This window comes from Dinoponera quadriceps, unplaced genomic scaffold, assembly GCF_001313825.1.
Source record: "Dinoponera quadriceps isolate SergipeBrazil2010 unplaced genomic scaffold, ASM131382v1 scaffold3061, whole genome shotgun sequence".
Lineage (NCBI taxonomy): Eukaryota > Metazoa > Arthropoda > Insecta > Hymenoptera > Formicidae > Dinoponera > Dinoponera quadriceps.
Genome location: NW_014557306.1, coordinates 727,682 through 747,440, shown reverse-complemented (window position 1 = coordinate 747,440; position 19,759 = coordinate 727,682). Strand labels below are relative to the sequence as shown.

General features: G+C 51.3%; 1 protein-coding gene across 5 annotated transcripts in view; it reads left to right on the top strand.

Annotated features, from left to right (window-relative positions):
* The window catches only part of LOC106749005 (protein bric-a-brac 2-like), a 424,643-nt gene that overhangs the window by 98,872 nt on the left and 306,012 nt on the right, over positions 1–19,759 (top strand). For 4 of the 5 annotated variants that reach the window (XM_014628005.1, XM_014628006.1, XM_014628002.1 and 1 more), the window contains one exon: positions 5,573–6,823. In XM_014628005.1, the coding sequence (XP_014483491.1) occupies positions 5,861–6,823 (963 nt within the window). In that variant the 5' untranslated portion in view covers positions 5,573–5,860. Of the gene's footprint in view, positions 1–4,645; positions 4,700–5,572; positions 6,824–19,759 lie in introns of those variants that run through there. The other variant, XM_014628004.1, reaches the window with a different exon arrangement.

Sequence of the window (19,759 nt, the reverse complement as noted above, 5' to 3'; positions counted from 1 at the left end):
CCCCCTCCCACATTCTCTCTCTCTCTCTCTCTCTCACGTGCGCGGGAAATCAGCGAAATCGCAGCGAGCGGAAAAAGGTCCCGCAGTTGTTGCAGGCGCAATGTCGGTATTTTGTAAACATTATGCCGGCATAAACTACGTTACGGTAACATCAAGTTTGATATTACATATTTGCCGTTCGAGTAACAGCAACTAAAGTTGCTCGCGCACGGTGAATGTAAGTCGTACATGCCGTATTCTCACGCGCTTTTACTGCGGTTGTGTGTGTGAGAGCTCGCGTTTTTGTTACCGTGGCGGTGCGTAACATATACGCACGCGTTCCGCCGTTCTCGCGACTAACAAGTTTCTGTTTGCACGAGAAAATTCTAACACGGCACCTCGATATTATCATAACAATATCTATTTTCCCCGAGACGCGACCGGCAATTCTTCGCGAGCCCTTGGCTCGATCTCGTTCTCGCGATCGATACTCCACGAACGAAGGCGCGACCGCGTATAATAATATATATTTGCGTGTTACGATACGCGCGAGTCTCTCTTCAAAATTCGACGGTCCCTCATTTGCGTACCCGCGCAACTGGATGCGCGGGAAACGCAGTCCGCGAGGGCGACTGTTATTTCCGCGGCTTGAACCTCGCGCTGAGATCAAGCAGAAATAAAATAACTTGGCACTGTCCCGAGTAATTGTTCAGCAGCTGAAATCCGAGCTAGAGAAATTACTAACTGTTTCGCGATCAATGGCAGGGAGATTGCTACACTTTTACCTCGATGAATTTCAGATATCCGTATTTATTATGTAAATACATATAAATAGAAAATTTCAGACATCCAGTTTCAGTAATATCTAGTGGGAAAATTTGTCTTTTCGGAGGATTACTAAGAAATAACTTCCCCCACTGAATATGAGATGTGCGTTCCGATATATTCGTCGAGGTGAAAGTAATGTAATCTTCCTTTGGCTGATTGTCTGAATAATCGCCGTAGCTGCGCAGGGAGAAATAATTTTGTGCTTCTGTTAAAATCGGCCTTTGTTAAAATTCTCGAAATTCTTAACATACCCGTGTGTCAATTTAACGTATTGCGTTCGTGTTGTCTCCACATTTCATGTTGCGTCGATATTCAACATGTATAAATATTACGACAACGTCAAATAACGTAAACGTCAAATTAACGGAAACTATTTATCGAATGGCGTTTGTGACGTGTGAAATGTGTTGAATTTAACACAAAATTTAACACAAAATTTTTCACTGTGTGTTTCAACGAAGCCGCTACGGCTACCTCTCAGCCCCCTCCGGCTAATTCCTTTTTACCTGCCGCGTGGCGAACGAAGACAGAAGTTCCCGCCGCGGCTCGACACGGCGGAAAAATAACGCGACGCGGTATAACGCGGCACAACGGTGGCGGCACGTCGCGTTTATACGTGCCGGGCCCGTAAAAGACGGGCGATATTCCCTCATCAGAAAGCCCGCGGGTGTCGTTATTCGGCGGACGTATACATCCGACGACTCATACGTCGTTCGACATCGCCGTTACCCTGTTTTTACGCGTCTAATATCGCGCGTGCAACTTTACACGCACGTCCGATCAAGGAGGGTGCGCGCGGGGAGACCGAAAAATCGCGTTAGGGACTCAACCCCGTGCGAATCTTCACGGATCCGCGCAGCACGCCTGTAAATCCCCGCACTGGACGAAATCCGAACTCCGTGGATTTACGCTTTCAGCGGGACGCGCGCTCTTCGGTATATCGTTATGCGAACGTTCTAGTGATTATTGCTGGGACATTGACTCCCTTGGAAATCAAATTCTCACGCGAGCACGTGAATCAAGAATGTCAAACTAGAATGTCAACTAGACGTTGCATCTTTTCTTTCAGCTGCTACTCCATTTTCGTCTAAACTCGACGTATATATATATATATTTTTTTTTCTCGTTTCACTTAAGTCTACAGATCTACACGGAGAAAAATAATTTTGCTGTCGCATCGTTGCTGCTGCATATTCGTTGCGACAGCAATCAAATTTAGTAAGAATAAATTTAGTAAGAATAAGCGAATTATTCGTGATTAGAGCTGAAACCGTTTTGTCGCCGGGATAGAAAATATATTCTGCCGCATGAATTTGTCCTTGGGACACGTTAATTTGCCGTCGGAACAAAATACAGATTTCCTGCATCTACTAATTTGTTCTCGCAGCAAATTTGTAAACTTCCAACAACAGGCGTTTCCCGCGTTGTCAAAATGCTGGAAACTTGGGAATTGCGACGTCTGATAGCGCTGGACGACGCTTTTTGCCGGAAATTGCGTTACAATTTAGCGTAAAAAGTTAAAGGCTTACCGCAACTGGATGTAGATCCGGACCGAACGATAGACAGGGTCGGCTGACGAAGACTGACGTTAATCATCGCGATGAAAAATCTCGACGTGTGCGAAATAAAATCCGCTAACCGGCTTCACCGGACACCCCCGTCGCCACTTTACCCGTCTCGTTTTACGAATCTTGAAAAAGGCTCGCGGCTGGTCGAATTCCAGCAGCGTGAAGATATTTCGCGGCAGTCGTCGAGAACGGATTCTTAGGCGAGAGCGCGCCCGGCCAGCCCCGCACGACGCTCGCTATTACCAAAATTCGAGCTAATAGCTAGTTAGGGGAGTCCGGCCGGCTCGCAAGGGGCGAATGCGAGGGGAGGGGGACCGTCTCTCTTTGTAGCCTTAATTCGATTAAGACCGCCATCTTTCCCGGCCGGCACCGTCGCGCGTAACTCCGTTATCGTGGCACGACTGCCCAAATTCGATCGTCGATATCGTCTTGTTGGCCCCCGGGAGACGACAGACGGCGAAACCGCGCGTCGACGCTGAATAATCCGCCGTATTCGCATTCCAATTATCCCGCCACGTGCCGTCGCAAGAAAGGGTGCCGGGATTCTTCGGGAGGGGGGGGGGGGGGAGAAGCGGAGGGATGCGGGCCGCGAGATCGTCGTTAATGCACAACGCACGATGATAACCCGCTCTATGCGCGCGCGGACAGGGTAGTTTCGGCGTAAATACCGCTCCGTGGAGCAAGACCGGCGCGTCCGCTCCAGAGAGTTAGAGCTGGAGGGGAACGGTATGTTCCGGGCAGTTGGGGTAGTTGGCGAAGCGTCGCGTTACTCGAGCGGGAGAGACCGTTCTCTCTACCCTCGTGTAAAAATATTACTCTAATAAGCATCGCAAATGCGCTCGCTATTACAGTCCACGACAGCTATGATCGCTTGGAACTATATCGGACTATACCACATCGGCAAGACACTATTATTTCTTTTTTTATTAGCCGCTGAAGTAGTTTAGCGGTTCATACGCGGTAAAGAGGCACTCTTGAGGCGCTTCGAGACCGAGTGAGTCCACGACTTTACGATCGCGAGCCCACCGGCCACCACGGGACTGCTTACGCGTCCAGATTGTGGGATCGCGCCGCGAATACAAGCGAATCCGCCTGAATTGGATCGGATTGGATCGAGTCTAGAGACATGGGTGTCGGATCTCGCGCCGGTTCCCGGAGAACACGTTTCAGACGGCGGCAGTGGAGTATCATTCATTCGTCAACTTACCGCGCTAATTTATTACGACAGTTCCCCCAAGAAGAATGATCGCGGGTAATCGGCCTGTGTAATGCGGTGGCTCCAGACTCATTTTAGTAGATACGGTTAGAGCGCGCACGCTTCTGCTCGTTCATCTCGCCGGTATCAGGACAATCGTTACTGTGCGCAGGTGCAATGAGAGCCCCGGCACTTAATGCGCGAGAGACGAGAACTTAGCCGGGTAACTCAAAAACACCGGCCGCGTCTCACCGTAGAAGTCTCTTGACGCCGTTGCCCCGCCAGCGTTCGTTGAACTCACTTGCACCCACTGTAAAAGAACAAATTCTCGTTATTCTTCGTGGCGCTCGCGCACCAAGCGCTCGGCGCTGAGGACGCGTCCCTAAGGATTCCTATACATAAGGGTCAAACGGAGATATCGAGTTTCCGCTTATCCGCCACACGTCGTTTAGTTGCAATTTCAAATTCGGACTTGGAAACCCGCACGAATATCGGATCCACTCGGATTCGGAATGCCGGTATTCAATCCGAGCGAGTCCGGTGAAACCCCCTTGGATCGTCGCCGTGAGCACTCAACGTGCCATCCCCAAAAACTCTTTCCACGTTACCCACTCGTTTAAATCTCATCGCTTACGTGGGTGCAACCTACTTTCGCGCGGTTCTTTCCCGGAATGCATCGATTCCTACCTGCGATACCTGCAGATGGAGAGAAAGAGCACCCGTCATCGTCGTCGTGGACGTGCTCTCTCCACAGGCGCGCGGCACTAGTAACGACAGAACAACCACCACCACCACCTCCGCCATCAGCAGAGCGCGGCCTCCTCTCATCATCATCAGCGGATCGCCGTTTCGGGAGGCCGATCGGTGGGCCTCGCCGGGGCCGATGCCGCGAGAGAGAGAATCCTCTCCTTCTCGGCGGCGAACAAAGCGAGACGCGCGGTCTCGCGGGAGGCCGCGAGAGTGAGAGAGGCGGTATGAGGCGGTCTCTATGGGCGGCGCCTGTCGGCGCGTCCGATCGGAAGGCGAGCGGCACGATTGGCCGGTACTGCCGCGGTGTGAGGGGAACGTGAGGACGCGTGAGGTACGGCAAGCACCTCCACCCGCGCAACGTTGCCGTCTCCTTGCCGTGGTACGTGGTCTGTATCTCTCTTCCTCTTTCGCGCGCTCTCCCTCTCTCTCTTTCCCTCTATCTCTCTTTCGCGCCGCCGCCACTGCAGCTGCCGCCGCCGCCACCACCACCACCGTCGTCGTCGCCACCGCCGCCGCCACCGCCGCCACCGCCGCGCCGCGCACGGCACCTCCACTGCCGCTCGAACGAACCGCCGCCGCGCTGCTGGCCCTCTCAGTCGCGACGCGCTCGTCACAGGGTGCAGATCGTACGCCGTTCGTCGTTCCGACACCCTTCGCCGCGCGCAGCACGCGCTTATCACGCCGCAACGCGCGGCGTACACCGCGATTCGTGTCTGTAACGTGCCCGTTCCGCCGTGGAAATCGCGAGACGTTCTTGTCGTCGGTCGTCGCGTCTAGGAAGGTGGTTGGTGGTGGGTGGTTGACGGTGGCTCTCTCGGACGAAAACAACGCGATAGGACCTTCTGACGGATGATTGGACCGAGATAGGTGCTGGGTAGATAAGAACTCGGGGAAAAGTGTGAGAGGGGGGGGGGAACGATAGAGTGAGTGATAGAGAGGGGAAGAAAGATAAAGTGTGCCGCGTGGTGCATCGGAGCAGGGTCGCAACCCTGTTTCGGGACTCGATCCCTCGGGAGACTCCCCCCGTCGTGTACGATGGGTGAACAGTAACTTTTTCGCCGTGGGAGTGGAGTACGTTTTCGGCCGCGCCAAGTTGCACGATGCTCGACCGCGACGTCCCGTTGGGACGATGACGCCCGCGTCGGTTCGCGTCTGACAGATCCGCGCACGTTGCCACGAGGCGCGCGGATAATCTCTCACTCCCGCGTACATCTGGAGTATTGCGAGTGGCTGTGCATGTGTGTCGTTGCAGATGCGGCCTCGTTGCTGATCCGATCAGGCCAGCGTTGTCGATAACGAGAAGCCCGAGGCGAGAGACACCACGAGGAGGCCACCGTCGACAACGAGGAGGAGAAGGAGGAGGACCGGGGAAGAGGAGAAGAAGAAGAGGAAGAAGACGACGACGACGTGTGACAGGTAGCGGAGGAGGAGGTGGAGGAGGGAGAGAGCGTAGGTGGAAGCGCGCGCGTGGCGGAGAAGAAGGATCTCTCTCCCCGTGAAAAACGAGAGACGCACGGTGGTAGCCTGAGCGCGCCCGATCATGACGCAGCAAAGCGGCGCTGGGTCACCCCAGCAGTTCTGCCTGCGCTGGAACAACTATCAGACCAATCTCACGAACGTCTTCGACCAGCTCCTGCACAGCGAGAGCTTCGTCGACGTCACCTTGGCCTGCGACGGGCACAGCGTCAAGGCCCACAAGATGGTCCTCTCAGCCTGCAGCCCGTATTTCCAAACGCTCTTCTTCGATAACCCCTGCCAACATCCGATCGTCATCATGAAAGACATCAAGTGGCCGGAGCTCAAGGCCGCGGTCGAGTTCATGTACAAGGGCGAGATCAACGTCTCCCAGGAGCAAATCGGGCCGCTGCTCAAGGTCGCCGAGAGTCTCAAGATTCGCGGTCTCGCGGACGTCAACAGCGAGCAGGAGCTCACGTCCAGACCGAGTCTGGAGGAGGCCGCGGGCGCGGCGATGCACCGGAAGAAGCGTCGCCGGATGTCCGGCGAGAGATCACCGTCCGGCACGAACAGTCCGGAACGTGTCGGTTCCGGTAGCATCGTCGACGACCAAGACGTCATCGGCGGCAACGTCGTCGTGCCCGAAATCCACAACATGATCCCGGCTGCGAGCTCGACACCGAGGTCCCTGGGCTCGCCCAGCACGCCCAGCATCTCCGTCACACCGCAGATCAACCTGCAGGAGCTTCCGGTCACGCTGCCTCTACCGCCACCCCCGCCGCCACCCCCGCAGGGACAGCAGAGCTCGCACCCCCTGTCGACCCACCACGTGCCTGGCCACGTGACTTCCGGTCCGCACGCGCCCGTCAACCACCTGGGCGGCCACGGCCAGCAGCTCGGCGTGCAGCAGCAGCAGCAACAGCAGCAGCAGCAGCAACAGCAGCAACAGCAACAGCACCATCAGCAAAGCGCCGGTAATCAACCCGGTACCGGAGACGACCTCGAGATCAAACCCGGCATCGCTGAGATGATTCGGGAGGAGGAAAGGGTGAGTCGTCTTTCTCTATTTTGCGCTCTCGGCTTCCTCGCGCCGCCGAAAGTGTCGCGTGAGCGTCTCTGGAGATTGTGCGCGTAACGTGCCGGTAGTGATGAGTATATCTATTCGTGGAAGGGGGGTGCTGACTGATCTCTTCTGATTAGAGTACGTACGGATTCGCTCTCCAAATTTCTTCGAATGAAGTATTCCATTCGACGAATTCCCCCGAATTCGAGTGACATTTCATTGATACAGAGTGGACGCTCCATTCTGAATCGTCGAGTGAATATTCCCACTCGAAGGTGAAGAGTGAATTTCACGCGCACAGATCGGCGTAACAGCCTCGGCGTATGAAATTATATCGTTTTAAAGTTTTTCGTTTTCGGGTTTTTCGATAACACTTTTAGAGCATAAGAGAGAGAGACACATGATGTGCTCTAAAATGATGATGATCACATGAACTTCATGCGATGACGGCTCTTGTCCCGAGTTGTGTGCAAAACCGTCGCAAAAACAATCCGCTCTAATCGATTGAAACGTTCACTCGAATGGATTGAGAATCCACTCTATACAGTAAAACATTTTGCGCTAATTTAGTACAGAGTGAATATGTTAAAGAGCAACACAAATATTATGTCTAAAATTAATACGTTAATCGACACTGAAATGTGTTATTTTAACACATGTTAAAGATCAACGCAAAACACAAAATGTTGAGGTAGCATATACACAATATATTAAATTAACACACGCGCTTAAAAACTTAATATAAAAATTTCAACAAGGACCGATTTGAACACAAACACAAAATACTTTTTACCGTGTAAAGTTTGATACTAAAGGATGGAACTTTTGTGATTCCGAGCGGCGTTATCTTCTTCATCGCTTCGAGTGAATTTCCACTCATTCCGAACGCGGAAAAAAAAGTTTCGCGAATTATAGCCGCGCTGCTATATTGCATCGTTACTTGCAAGCACTTTTAAGAATTCTCAACGAGCGTACGCTCGTCCGTGCGAGTGAAATGATACTGTTTTACGCGATTAATCTTTTTTTACGGACGAACATTTGTCTTTGCACGCGTGAGCGCCGATATGTAATTTCCGATGCAAATTGCGCAACAAGAAGTCAGTAATTGCGCCGAGTGTTGTAATTAGAAGATTTTTACGTACATGATAACTCCGAACAGCTCGGATATGTATTCCGATGCGCGCTGGGCGTAATTTTCCTGTTCTCATGCCAGAGGAGTATTACTTCTTTCTCGTCTTTTATAACTCGGAAGACACACCCCGGTCGCACAGACGGGAGAATAAAAACGCGGCGATTACACATTCATTATCGAATCGGGATAGGATGAAAGGAGGAGTTTCCGTTAGATCTCGGCGATTCTAGTGACTTGTTGATCGCCACTGATCGATCGCGCTTCGGCTCGGGCTGTGAATGAAAAATCTTCACGAATCTTCGTGTCCACGCGAGAGCCGATAAAAAGTGTACAAAATTTCTCGAACACGTAGGTCTGCTTTTACATGATAATAAACCACGACGACTGGCGATATTTTCTGATTCGAATTATGGCACGTTACCAAAACTGTCACAAACCTAATCTCACCGTTGACAAGTCAAACAAACAGGCGGGCGAAGCTCGTCGCGCCGCGACCGAAGAAAGATTCCGAATATACACCTGAACTTTGCCGGCGTCGGCAATAATGTAAATAAAAAGCGAAAAAGAAAGGTAGAGGGGGAGAGTGAGAGATGCTCCAATATTTGCTCAACATTTAGAAATAATTCGGCGACGAGAGAGTCAATTAAAAGTTTCCCCTCCGGTCGGGGAGCGTGCCCCGCCGCCAGAAGTGAAACAAGAAACGACGGGGTGCGGCGGCGTTTCCCGCGGCGAACTAACCCTCTTCTTCTCTCTTTCGCTTTCCCCTCTCTCTCTCTCTCTCTCTCTCTTTTACTCTTTCGATCGAAAGTTTCGCACTCTGAGTGGGTTATAACCAACTACCCTCTCTCTCCCTTTCTCTATCTATCACTTCGAAATCACCCAGACCCAATTTTCCCGATAGAGTGAGCAAAGATGGAAACGATCTCGCGAGTTTTCGTTATAACGAGAACGCGACGGTGATGGTGCGCGCCATCGGTTCCAGCCGAGGTGCAAACGGCGGCGAAACAGCGGCCGGATTCTCCCGAGGAGGCGACCCGGTCTCTCTATGTCCATCCACGGCAATGAACCCGCTGTAATTGGCCGCTCTTTTCACGACCGGTTCGTCTCGCAGCGGACGGACGAACAGGACGCTACGGCCTCGAGTCGCGGCGGCCGTCGCCAATTATGCGATCGGCGGGCGCGCGCGTCAGTTTTCGCGCCGAAACCCCGTTCTCGCTTCCGATGCTCGCGGAAACGCGGAGGAAAGAGAAATGGACGGACCGACGGAGGGACGAAGGCAGGCAGGCAGGCATGCAGCAGGCGGAGAGGGTGGGAGGGAGGGAGTAAACGGGCGGTGAAAGAGAGAGGCCCGCGCGCTTTTCCGGAGGGGGGAAGAGGAGGAAGAGGAGGAGGGCCATCCCAATTACCCGGCGATTGGCTTCGACGGTATGCGCTAATTGAGAGTATCAATGAACGTCAATGAGCGCAGTCAATATTTGGCCGGGGTGCATCCGGCCGAGCGTTTTGTAACGTTCTTTTTGTTAAAGCGGATGACAAATATTGACCGCGCTCGTTCGCGCGCGTACGTGACGCACACGCACAGGTCACGCCGGCCACGCACGCGACATATACATGCGCTTACATACGCATACGTACACACACACACATATATATATATTTATATTCGTGCACTCACACACGTCCGAGTATCGACTGTTCTCGTTAATTACATCGGGACGACGGTGTCTCTTGCATTATTTATCGTTCGCTACTGGCGCAAGTTATTAAGCATGCGGCTAGTTACAAGCTGTTTTGTAACTAGTACGCGATGAACGTCGGACTTCGCGTCGTTAGAAACCAGAGGGATGGCAGCGTTTCTTGGGGAGTCGCGAAGAGCTAAACTCCGATATGTGCCGCCCCTTCGGGATCTTCTCTCGATGATCGCGCGAGATTAATGCGAGTGGACGGATTAATTCGGATTTAGGATAGATGTGGTAAATTCTTAATTTTGTGTCGCCAATGTTGGAGATACACGTTGAAATAGAAACCTTACGTAATTACGAGAGACATCACGAGGTTAGCACTTCTAAATTTGAGATACTAACCTCGATGTGTCCCTCACAATTATAATTATCCTACGTATACGTAGGGTTTTTGTCTCAACGTGTATCTCCAATTTGGCGATACATAGTTAATAGTGTAAGGCTTCAGGCTTTTGCCCGAAGCACTAAATTTCTGACGTAATTTTTAGCAAGAAGCGTTTCCAGCACTTTCATTCGAAGATTCCTCAGATTTAAGCATTATTGTGACTTCTGGCAACGTGGGAAACGCCTTTTGCCAGAAATTACGTTACATTTTATCGCTTAGAGCAAAAGGCTGGAAATTTTCTTCACCTACCGTGGAACCGGACTTACGCCGGAAGCAACATGCTCGCGACACTCCACGACGGATGTGACCGGTAATAGCACGGTTTGCTTCTATCGATTCGAAGACCTTCCCGCGAATTTATCGCGCGAACACATCTGTTTATCCGTAATAATCAATCCGAGGATCCGGCTACTTCGACTGACGGCTAACGAACGTCTCGGAAAGAGCGTCGTTCGCGCGCGAACTCCGGAGAGATCCGGAGATTCTAGAAACGCGGGATCGGAGCTAATAAAGATTCTCATGTATTATTCAGCTGACGCTTCGCGCGATATGTAATGCGCTTTACATTAATAACTAGGTTTTTACACTGCTTGCGTGCGATGCGATCCGCTGGGCATAAGAAATACGCGCGACACAGTATGAGAATTTATACCGATATATCGCGATATGTCTCCGCGGCGATACATAAGAATCTGTGACTCTCATCGGCAAGAATTAGGACACCGTTCCATGGACAACGGAAAAGATGTAGCGGAGAAGTGACCAATCGGAATCGTGTTCATACTCATCCGTCCCGATCTCAAATGACCGTGTTTCACATTTCACCGTAACAAATACGGAATAGTTATATATTTTTCTTATGAGATTGATTATTTTTATTGACCGTAATCAAGAAAATCTGATTTTTCATTTTTATAAATTTCCGTTTTTCCTGCGCATAAGGAATACGACTATATTCGAAACGGATTAATGTGAATATGATTCCAATTTGCCACCCTTCCACGACATCTTTTCTGCTTTTCCGCTTCCGTTTTCCCGTTGTTCAGGGAACAACACCTTTAAAACGCACTCTGCCGTTACATCTTACTCGCGCGCGGTCCGCCTGGCCGCTGTGCGCGTCAGCTCGTCGTGTACACGCGGAAGAAGACCCTTCAGGGACGGGGATGGCATCGCGACGCGGTAAACCCCGGCAAACACGTCGCATTTTCGCGTCCAGGATCGGTGGGATCCGCGCGCGTTTGTGTGGCTGGGAGAGAAACGGCGGCCCAGTCGCGTCACGCGTTCGCGGGGGGGGGAGGCGGCGGGGCGCTTAGCGCACGCGGAAAAAGAACGGCGGCTGCCAAGATTCCGCCGAGGAAGAGAGAGAGAAAGAGAGAGGAGAAGGGGGAAACGCGCGGAGTTCAATCTAGGAAATTAAAGCGAGCGCGACGTCGGCCGGCAAGCGGCGTTATTTTTCCTCTCTCTCGCTCTCTCACGAGCCGCGCGCGTACCGCCGTTACCCCTCCGCCGCCGTTGTGCGCCGTGACGTAATCCGCTGTACGTATATAATGGTTATAACATTCCGCGGAATTCCATTATGTTAACGCAACCACGTTCCAATTCTCCGGGCGTGCTTGCGCGCGCGCGCGTATCGTAAATGCGCGCCGTTGTAGTATCGCAACTATTCCGCGGTACCTTCCCGATTAAAATACCTAATTGATGCGGGCGAAGCCGGCCGATGGCCGGGGATCGCGGAATTCCAAGCCGCGAGACCGGGACTGCGCGGAGAATTTTTCTTACGGGACGAGTAATCCTTCTTAGGAGGAAGAAGAGCGGCGGGCGGAAAGGAAGAGAGATGGGAAGATAGAGACGGCGGATAAAGGGGAGGGATAATTATAGGAGTAAATGAAATGAAATAAAATGTAATTATAAAGATTGCAGTAAATGGATGGGGGAGTGCGTCGTTGCGTCTTCGAGAGAGGAGGTGGCGGGCAATTCGTAAGAAGAGGAGAAAGCGATGTTTCATTTATACGCGGACAGTATATCGGTATTAAAAAAAGGAAGGAAAGTGGAAGGGGAAAAAACCGTGAAAGCTACGGGACAAATTTATTCAGGGTAAACAGAAACTCGCGCGGCGCTCGGGCGCCGCGAAAGAAACGATGAGAGCGTGTTAAAGGAGAAAACTCGGAGATGCGAGAGCCGCCCCGCGTGCGATGCCGCTCCTTGGACTGCCGACCTAATCGCCCGCTCGCACCGAAAATAAAGAATCAGCCTCCACAGTTAGAAATTAGCTAGCCACGTAATAAAGCTGAAATGTAATCACCAGTTTCGTTTGTTTCGTTACCTGGTTTTTAGCTGTGGGAGCTCATTTTTATGACTCTATTCGTACAAGGACGGGAAGAATTAGCTCCTATAGCCAAAAACTAAGTCTGGTGAATCAATTTCAGTTGTATGTGGATTAATAGTTTGTAGTTGAAGCGGAGTTTATTCCTTATTTTCATGCGAGAATTCCCGAGTCGAAATTTCGACGCTACTCTGACACTCTTGAGGATAGTTTGCGACTATTTAGACGGCCTATAGATTAATGAAAATCTACTTTGACGGTACTGACATTTCTTAACTTCTCTCTTGAACCCTTAATTTTACAAATTGAATTTTAACGTTACCTTAAACAACCTATTTTGACGCTAACACGCAGAAATTTAAAATACCATCAGAATTAAAGTAAAGATTATTTTATAAGAATTAAAATATTGAATCTATTTTGCTATCTTAGTTCCTCTGTTGCAAAATTAAAAGTTTAACATAGAGTAAAAGTCCCGATTCAAATACAGTTTTTTTTTTTTCAATCGCTCCGGAAGAACAAAATTATCGAGTACCCGCGTACGTTATCGAGGAGTCCTCAAGCGCGCGTGTAATTTCAACGAGACAGTCCGAAATACATTACAATCTCATTAGAAATACACCGTGCCGAGATTCTACATCTATCGCGCGTGGAAAATTATAACCGGGCTTCGCCCGCCGACGTGTACGATTCTTTATCGCGGGCTGTCGACAGGTGCGCGTAGACGGAAACGAAAAGGGACGACGCGCGCGTCCCTTTCCTTTCCGCGTGAGATCATCCACACGCGTGTATAACGAGAGACTTACCGATCATCCTCGACACTGTTATCTCCCGTGCGATAATTTCCGACACTTTACTGCGCGCGTCCAGCCGTACGCTTACACGCGCTCTCACGGAAAGCAGTGTTCCTTTTCTACCGGTAGCGAGATCGCGCCTCTCGAGAGAGAGAAGAGAGGAAGAGAGAGAGAGAGAGGAATTTCCTCTCTCGACGGAAATTAGGGAATCGGCAGGGAGCGCCCTGAGTTATGGATCGCCTGGCCGCCTCCGGCGGCGAGAAAGCGGGGACAATAATTATTTATACCTCGGGACGGGGCTCACGAGGAACCCACGATCGTACGGGATCCGATATAAATATAACTTATATTTCACCTGTCACGCACGCCGGGCCCGATGACGCGCTGTGTCTCCCGCAACCGCTCAATCCTGCCCTAATCGTGCGTCGACTCCTCTGCCCGCCGCGCAATCCTTCGCATTCCAGAAAGCGGCGACGACGACGGGGATCCGCGATTAATTGCCACGCGCGGCACATTATCGAGCGGTACTTCTAAATGTGACCGTGGTAATAAATATTTTTATAATAAGCAGTTTCTCTCTCTCTCTCTCTCTCCGGCGACTTGACTTATTCTTACATGTGAGCCGAAGTTTCTTTTTTCTTCCTTTCTGTCTTTTTTTACCGTTCGATCATTTCCCCGGCGAAACGCGTGTAGCACTCGCGTAGAAACTAGCGGAAGGATCGACGGATCGAGGAATTATACATACGATTTCGTTCTTACTTTTCTCACGTGAATACGGCATATATATATATCCCCGAAGTATGACAAAATAAGAAGAAGGTCGATCGATCGGCGTGTGCGTGTCCGCCGGATTCTAACGCAGAGTATTTACTAAACACGCCGACACCTGCGCCGCAGGATCTCGGTGGACCTTTCGTGGTGAAGCACACGGGGCCTGCTTGGAATGCTCGACGGCGTTAAGATAAACACGAATTATGCGCGTATCTCCGAGCGATCCGAAGGGAGAAGTGACGCGACTCGCTCGTAGATCGCCTGCAAGAAGCACGAGGAGAGTGAGAAGCGGCGAGGAAGCGAGCATCAAGAGCGTAGAGGAGGGATGAGCGAGCGAGCGTGCGAACAGGAGGAAAGGAAGGAGGGGGGGAGGGAGGGTGGAACGCATCCCCCGAAAAGTGTACACAGTGTACAACACGAGAAGCAGCAAAGCGTGATCACGCGGTCGGTGGAGCTCGAAAGGGCGGGTCGAAAAAAATTTAATCTTCCCTCGCATTATCCTTTTTGGCAATAACGGCTTTACCTCCCGGATCGTCCTCCCCTTTCTCGCTCGCTCGTCCCTCTCTTCCGTCTCGCTCTCCGCCGCGTATCCGGCGACTCGGGCGCGCGCGAGAGAGAGAGAAAGGGAGAAGGAACGAGCGAGAGTTCCGAAAGGGTGACGGAGGGGCGAAGGGTGCGGCAGGGGACCGGCAGGAGAGAGAACGGATCCCCGACGCGTCGGCAGAGAAAAAAGTCGCGAAACAGTAAATCGTGAATTGTAGTAACCGAGCGCCATTCATCCTGATACACCGGATGTGACTACATATTTCCTTCGTTCCGTTTAAATTAGTGTTTTTGCTCGGCGCGGCCTTGATTGTGTTTTCGCGCGTCGCACGCTCGCACTCGCGCGCTTGTGTGCATCGCGCGTGTACAGTGCATCCTGTGTCGCGTATCGCGGACGCTCTCGTCGTCGTTGTTGCTTCTTCGTCGTGCACATACATATATATATATATACATATATATATAATGTTTGTATCTCTCTGTACGTAAGTGTGTGTGTGTGTGTGTGCGTGCGCGCATTTCGCGTGCACACGCGTCCCGACGATCGTAACGCGCGTTCGCGCGCGCGCACACACACGTCGATCGGCCCGCGTTGATCAACGCGTAACGTAAGCGATACATCAGGAGAGAGAGGATCGTCCCGATGGGATTCAAAATTGAAAAGCCCGCCCCCGATGTATTAAAATGCGCGCGCGATCCTGCTTCCATCCATCCCGGACGTTCCTCTCGTCCACCTCCTTTCGGCCCTTCGTCCAGAAAACGATCGCGATACGAGCGGGCGCCGCGTATCGGCCGCGTCGCGCTCAGAAGTCGATTACCGTGCTGTCAGAAGTGATCGAGAGAGCTCGCTCGCGCTTTTTGACGCGTATCGACGCCGCCGGAGAATTCCGAGCCGCCGACGCGCTCTCTCGCGTCCCGTGCGCATTTCCGGCCTCGTCGCTACGGCAGGAGGACCGACCCGAGGAACTGCTCCTGATCTCCCGATAAGTCTCTCTCTCTCTCTCTTTCACATTTTATCTTTTAACTACATTCATTTTAATGGCAGAACCTTTCTATTGATCTTGGAAATTCGATCGAGAACGACGGCTTTGGAAATCCGAAAGTAGCCGCTATTGAATTAAGACGAATTTACATGCGCGATCCAATTTTTGACATCGTTCGTAATTGAATTTTTCTCGAGGATCCTTCAACTATTCATATTATTATTACTAAAGCGCGATTTAATCAGCGCACTGGGACTGATCATATTTGCGTTCATCTTTTCATGAATAATCGCACCGGAAGAATCGCTCCCTCCGTGGGCGCGCGCCGTGCGCTCCGCTAGAATTCCGCGCGATGAGTTCCCCGTATCACTTAACGACGTCGATGACGACGCCGGTTAAGCGGCGGGTGAACGTTTCTTTTAAAGGGCCGCTCGATCAGAGTTAGAATCGGCTCGACGCGTTCCTCTTCTTCTCGAGGGACTCCTCGCCGTCGGTTTCTTACGCGGAGGGTCCCCTCCTCTCCTTCTCGTCGCCGACGATCGCTCGTATTTACAAAGTAGAGAGGATGTTCCCGGTCCAGTTCCCGGCGTTTTTGCGCGCGAGTGCCCCGCAAACGACAAGCACGCAACGCGATCGCGCACGCGATTGCCGGCGGAGCGTTTTTCGTACACACGCGGCGGCGTGCCCGTAAGCAGCGCACACACCACCACCGTCTCTCTCTCTCTTGGCCTGCAGGTACGGTTGGTTTTTTCAGGACGCCCGCGGTCGCGTCGTCCGCAAGGACGAGCCGGAAGAAATTGGTAGGTACCCGCACACAGCGGTTACGTGCTATTCACGTCGTGCGAGATCTCGAAAGCAGGGAGGAGGAGAGGACTCCGGCTCTACTATTCCTTCGTCCCCCCTCCCCCTTTGCCCCTGTCCTTCTCACTCGCTCTCTTTCTCTCTCGCTTCTCCTTCTTCTCTCTGTCCCGGTGTGTATTACGTAGCCACCCTTCGCCTCGGTGGAGGACTATTTTATAATAAGGGCCGGCTTAGCGGCGGTAATGGTATGTATTTTAAATATTTCGAAAATTGCCTTCCTAGGAAACTCCTCGCATAATGGCAATACTTGGAATATAATCCCGGGGTAACCGGACCGCATAGGCGCCCGAGCACTTAACTTCTCTCTCGGTCCTCTCACCCTGCCCGCCGCGCCACCGAGGAAAGGAAGCCTCTCTCTCTGTCCTTCTTTCTTTCTCCTTGCCGCTCCCCTCCCTCCTCTTTTTATATCTCTTCTCCAAACGATCCCTTTTCCACTTTTGTTTTTTTCCCTCCTTTCTTTCTTTCTTTCCTTCTGCCTCCGCGCCTCTCGGACGATAGCGCGGCCGCGAGTGTTTCTTGTGCCGCTTTCCTTCCCTCGGAAATCGTCTCGCGGAAGGTTAACCGGACTGGACGGTGTATTCCGCGCGATTTATCTACCCGAGGATCGTTGCCGACCGACAGCCGCGAGATAACGCGCTCGTGTGCGCGCGCGGCCAGAGACGGGCGATTTCCGCTCGCGCGCGCGCGCCCTGCACCCGCAGGGATACTCCTCTCTCCTATCGTCCCCTCTCGTAGCTTGGTAATATTTTACTTTAAATATTTTCGCAACGATTCTCCCCTCGACTCGGAGAATTCCGAGCTCTTCACCCTCGGGACGGGGCGGCGAAGAATAGAATCTTTTGCTTCTGCGGACTCGCGTTTCGTCGGATCTTCATTTCCAACGACCATGGGAAATCCCCGCGATCTGAATTTTCTCCCTTCTCACCAGATGGAAATCGCGGAGAATAACCCCACCCGTCGCTGTTGCACGCGGCTTCTTTTTTTTCCCCTTCCGGAACAGCCTGTGTGCACAACACCGCTCCACCGAACGGAACCACTCGTCATCGGCTGTTCCGAATCTCGCTCGAGAAAGTACCGTCGGCGGAACTATCGTTCTCGCTGGTTTGTTTTGCGCGGGGCTCCTTCACGGTCCCTTATTTCCTACTTTGCGAAATAATACTCGCCACTCCGCCTGTCCGTTCGGAAGCCAGAGATTTTCGCCGGCGCACCGTTTCCCCCGGCACAGAGTGCCCTTTAAGTAATATTTCTGATGCGAGATAATTGCGGATAAGCATTTATACCTGCGTTTCATCCGAGGCCGCTATTCTCCTTAACGCGGGATACCCGTGGCGCTCGCCCGCGCTGCATCCGAGCCACTCGGCTATTCTTGAAGGCGAGGCGATTGAGGAAAAAAAAAACGCGAGCGAAAATAAGTAATATATTTATCGCGAGAGCGAGGAGGCATTTTTCTACTGTCTCCGAATGATATCCCCCCCCCCCATCGCGGATTAATTTCCACCGGCGAAAAATGGCTGTGTGTTATCGTTGGCCCAAGTAGATCCTCAAACGCGCGGAAACTATTCTTCCTCTCTATCTCTATCAGACACTTGAGGAAATTCGATCAATTTATTTCCTCCGTCGTTTTCTCTTCGGTGTCTCGACGGCCGAGCGGGAAGAAGGAGAGAGGGAGAGAGACTCGTATCGACGTCGGCTCTCCATTTTTCCGAAGCAGTGGTTACGTTAAGGCGAGCGAGCGCTGAAAATTGCAGAAGAATTTGCCCCGAATGCTCGAAAGTCGAAAGTTACCCTGAAATCCGCGTCTGGTTCGGTCCCGCGGGAGGCGGCGACCTTCGCGGCGTCGCTCGCTCGGGGGAATGCATTATTTCGCGGCATGGAAATGCCCTCGGACCGGAAATCGATGTCGGATCGCTTAAGTAATACGCCGGGAAAACGCGACCGCTTAGCGTCCCCCGGTATTTTCCCCTCGACGACGACGACAAGCGTTTCGAGCGAAACCCCGGCGAACGAGGACGAGAGGGGGAGAAGGAGGAGGATGACACGAAGGGGTTGCGAGAATCAGCCGGCGGAATAGAGAAAGACAGAGAGAAGGTTAAGGAGAGAGAAGAGAAGGGAAGGAGACAGGCGGTCGAAAAGGGAGAAGGCGAAAGATCCGCTCGTTGATAAAAGTTGCATGCGCGTCCACCCGGAACGTCCGCGGAGCTATTCGTGAAACATTCAGGCAGACGACGGCTCGAAAGACGCTCCCGCCGACTTGAAATTCCCGCAACGACCTCTCCGTAATAATGTAACGACCGCGGTGTACCGTTCGGTGGACACGCCGCGCCGGACACGGTACCTCCGGCTCGCTCTTTATCGTCCAATTCCCCAGTCGCGATTTTCGCGACGGGACCGCGTCCGCGCGTCGAGCACCGCGCCGTGCGACCATTGACGTCTCGGACAATATATTGACAAATGCGCTACTATTATTTAATGAGTCGCCGGATATCTTATGTGCGCATGCACAAAAGGTACTCGCGCGCGTCAGCGATTTTTTCGGGAGATTCCTCGCTGAGACGATATTTTTTGCAAACTTATCGGGGTGTCAATTAACGTGCAAATAGATAATTATTAATTGAGCATTTGGGGATCTCATTAATAATTGGAACAGAATCGGTTTGACGTGGAAGGAGGGGACTCCTCGCGTATGTTTGAAAGTCCAGTTAATCTGTCAGCGCGCGCGATAATTGTCAAATACATTATTTCGCCATATAAATTCATTCGCACCAACTCTTGTGTTCTTCGGCTTTTATAGACCTTTCTATGCTTTTCTTTGATTGTATATCTCAAGAGTCTAGCGGAGTCGAAATTTCGGCTCTGTGTTAAACTTTTAATTTTACAACACAATAGGAACTAAAATAGCAGAATAGGTTCAATTTCAATAATATAATATAACCCCTATTTTGGCCCCGATGATGTCTTGAATCTATCGTTTCAGCATTAAAATAGGTTGAAGATAGCATTAAAATTCAATCTGTCGAATTAATGATTGAAGAGATAAGTTAAGAAATATCAATATCATCAAAATACACGGAGAAAATATTGTAATAAAAATTACTACAAAATTTTGTGTATATGTAGGACCATATCGGAATTATGACTGAAATTATTATGTGTATTATAATCTTTAATGATGTACACAATGAAGTGTATCACTAAAGATTATAACACACATTATAATTTCAGTCATAATTCCGTATAGTGTAACATTATGAAATTCTGTGATAATTTTTACTACAGTATTTCCTCCGTGTAGAATTTTATTAGCCTATCGATCGTTTAAGTAGACCGCAAGTTATCCTTAAGAGAATAGTCAGAGCATAAAAACTTCAAGTTGAGTGATATGATTCGAAA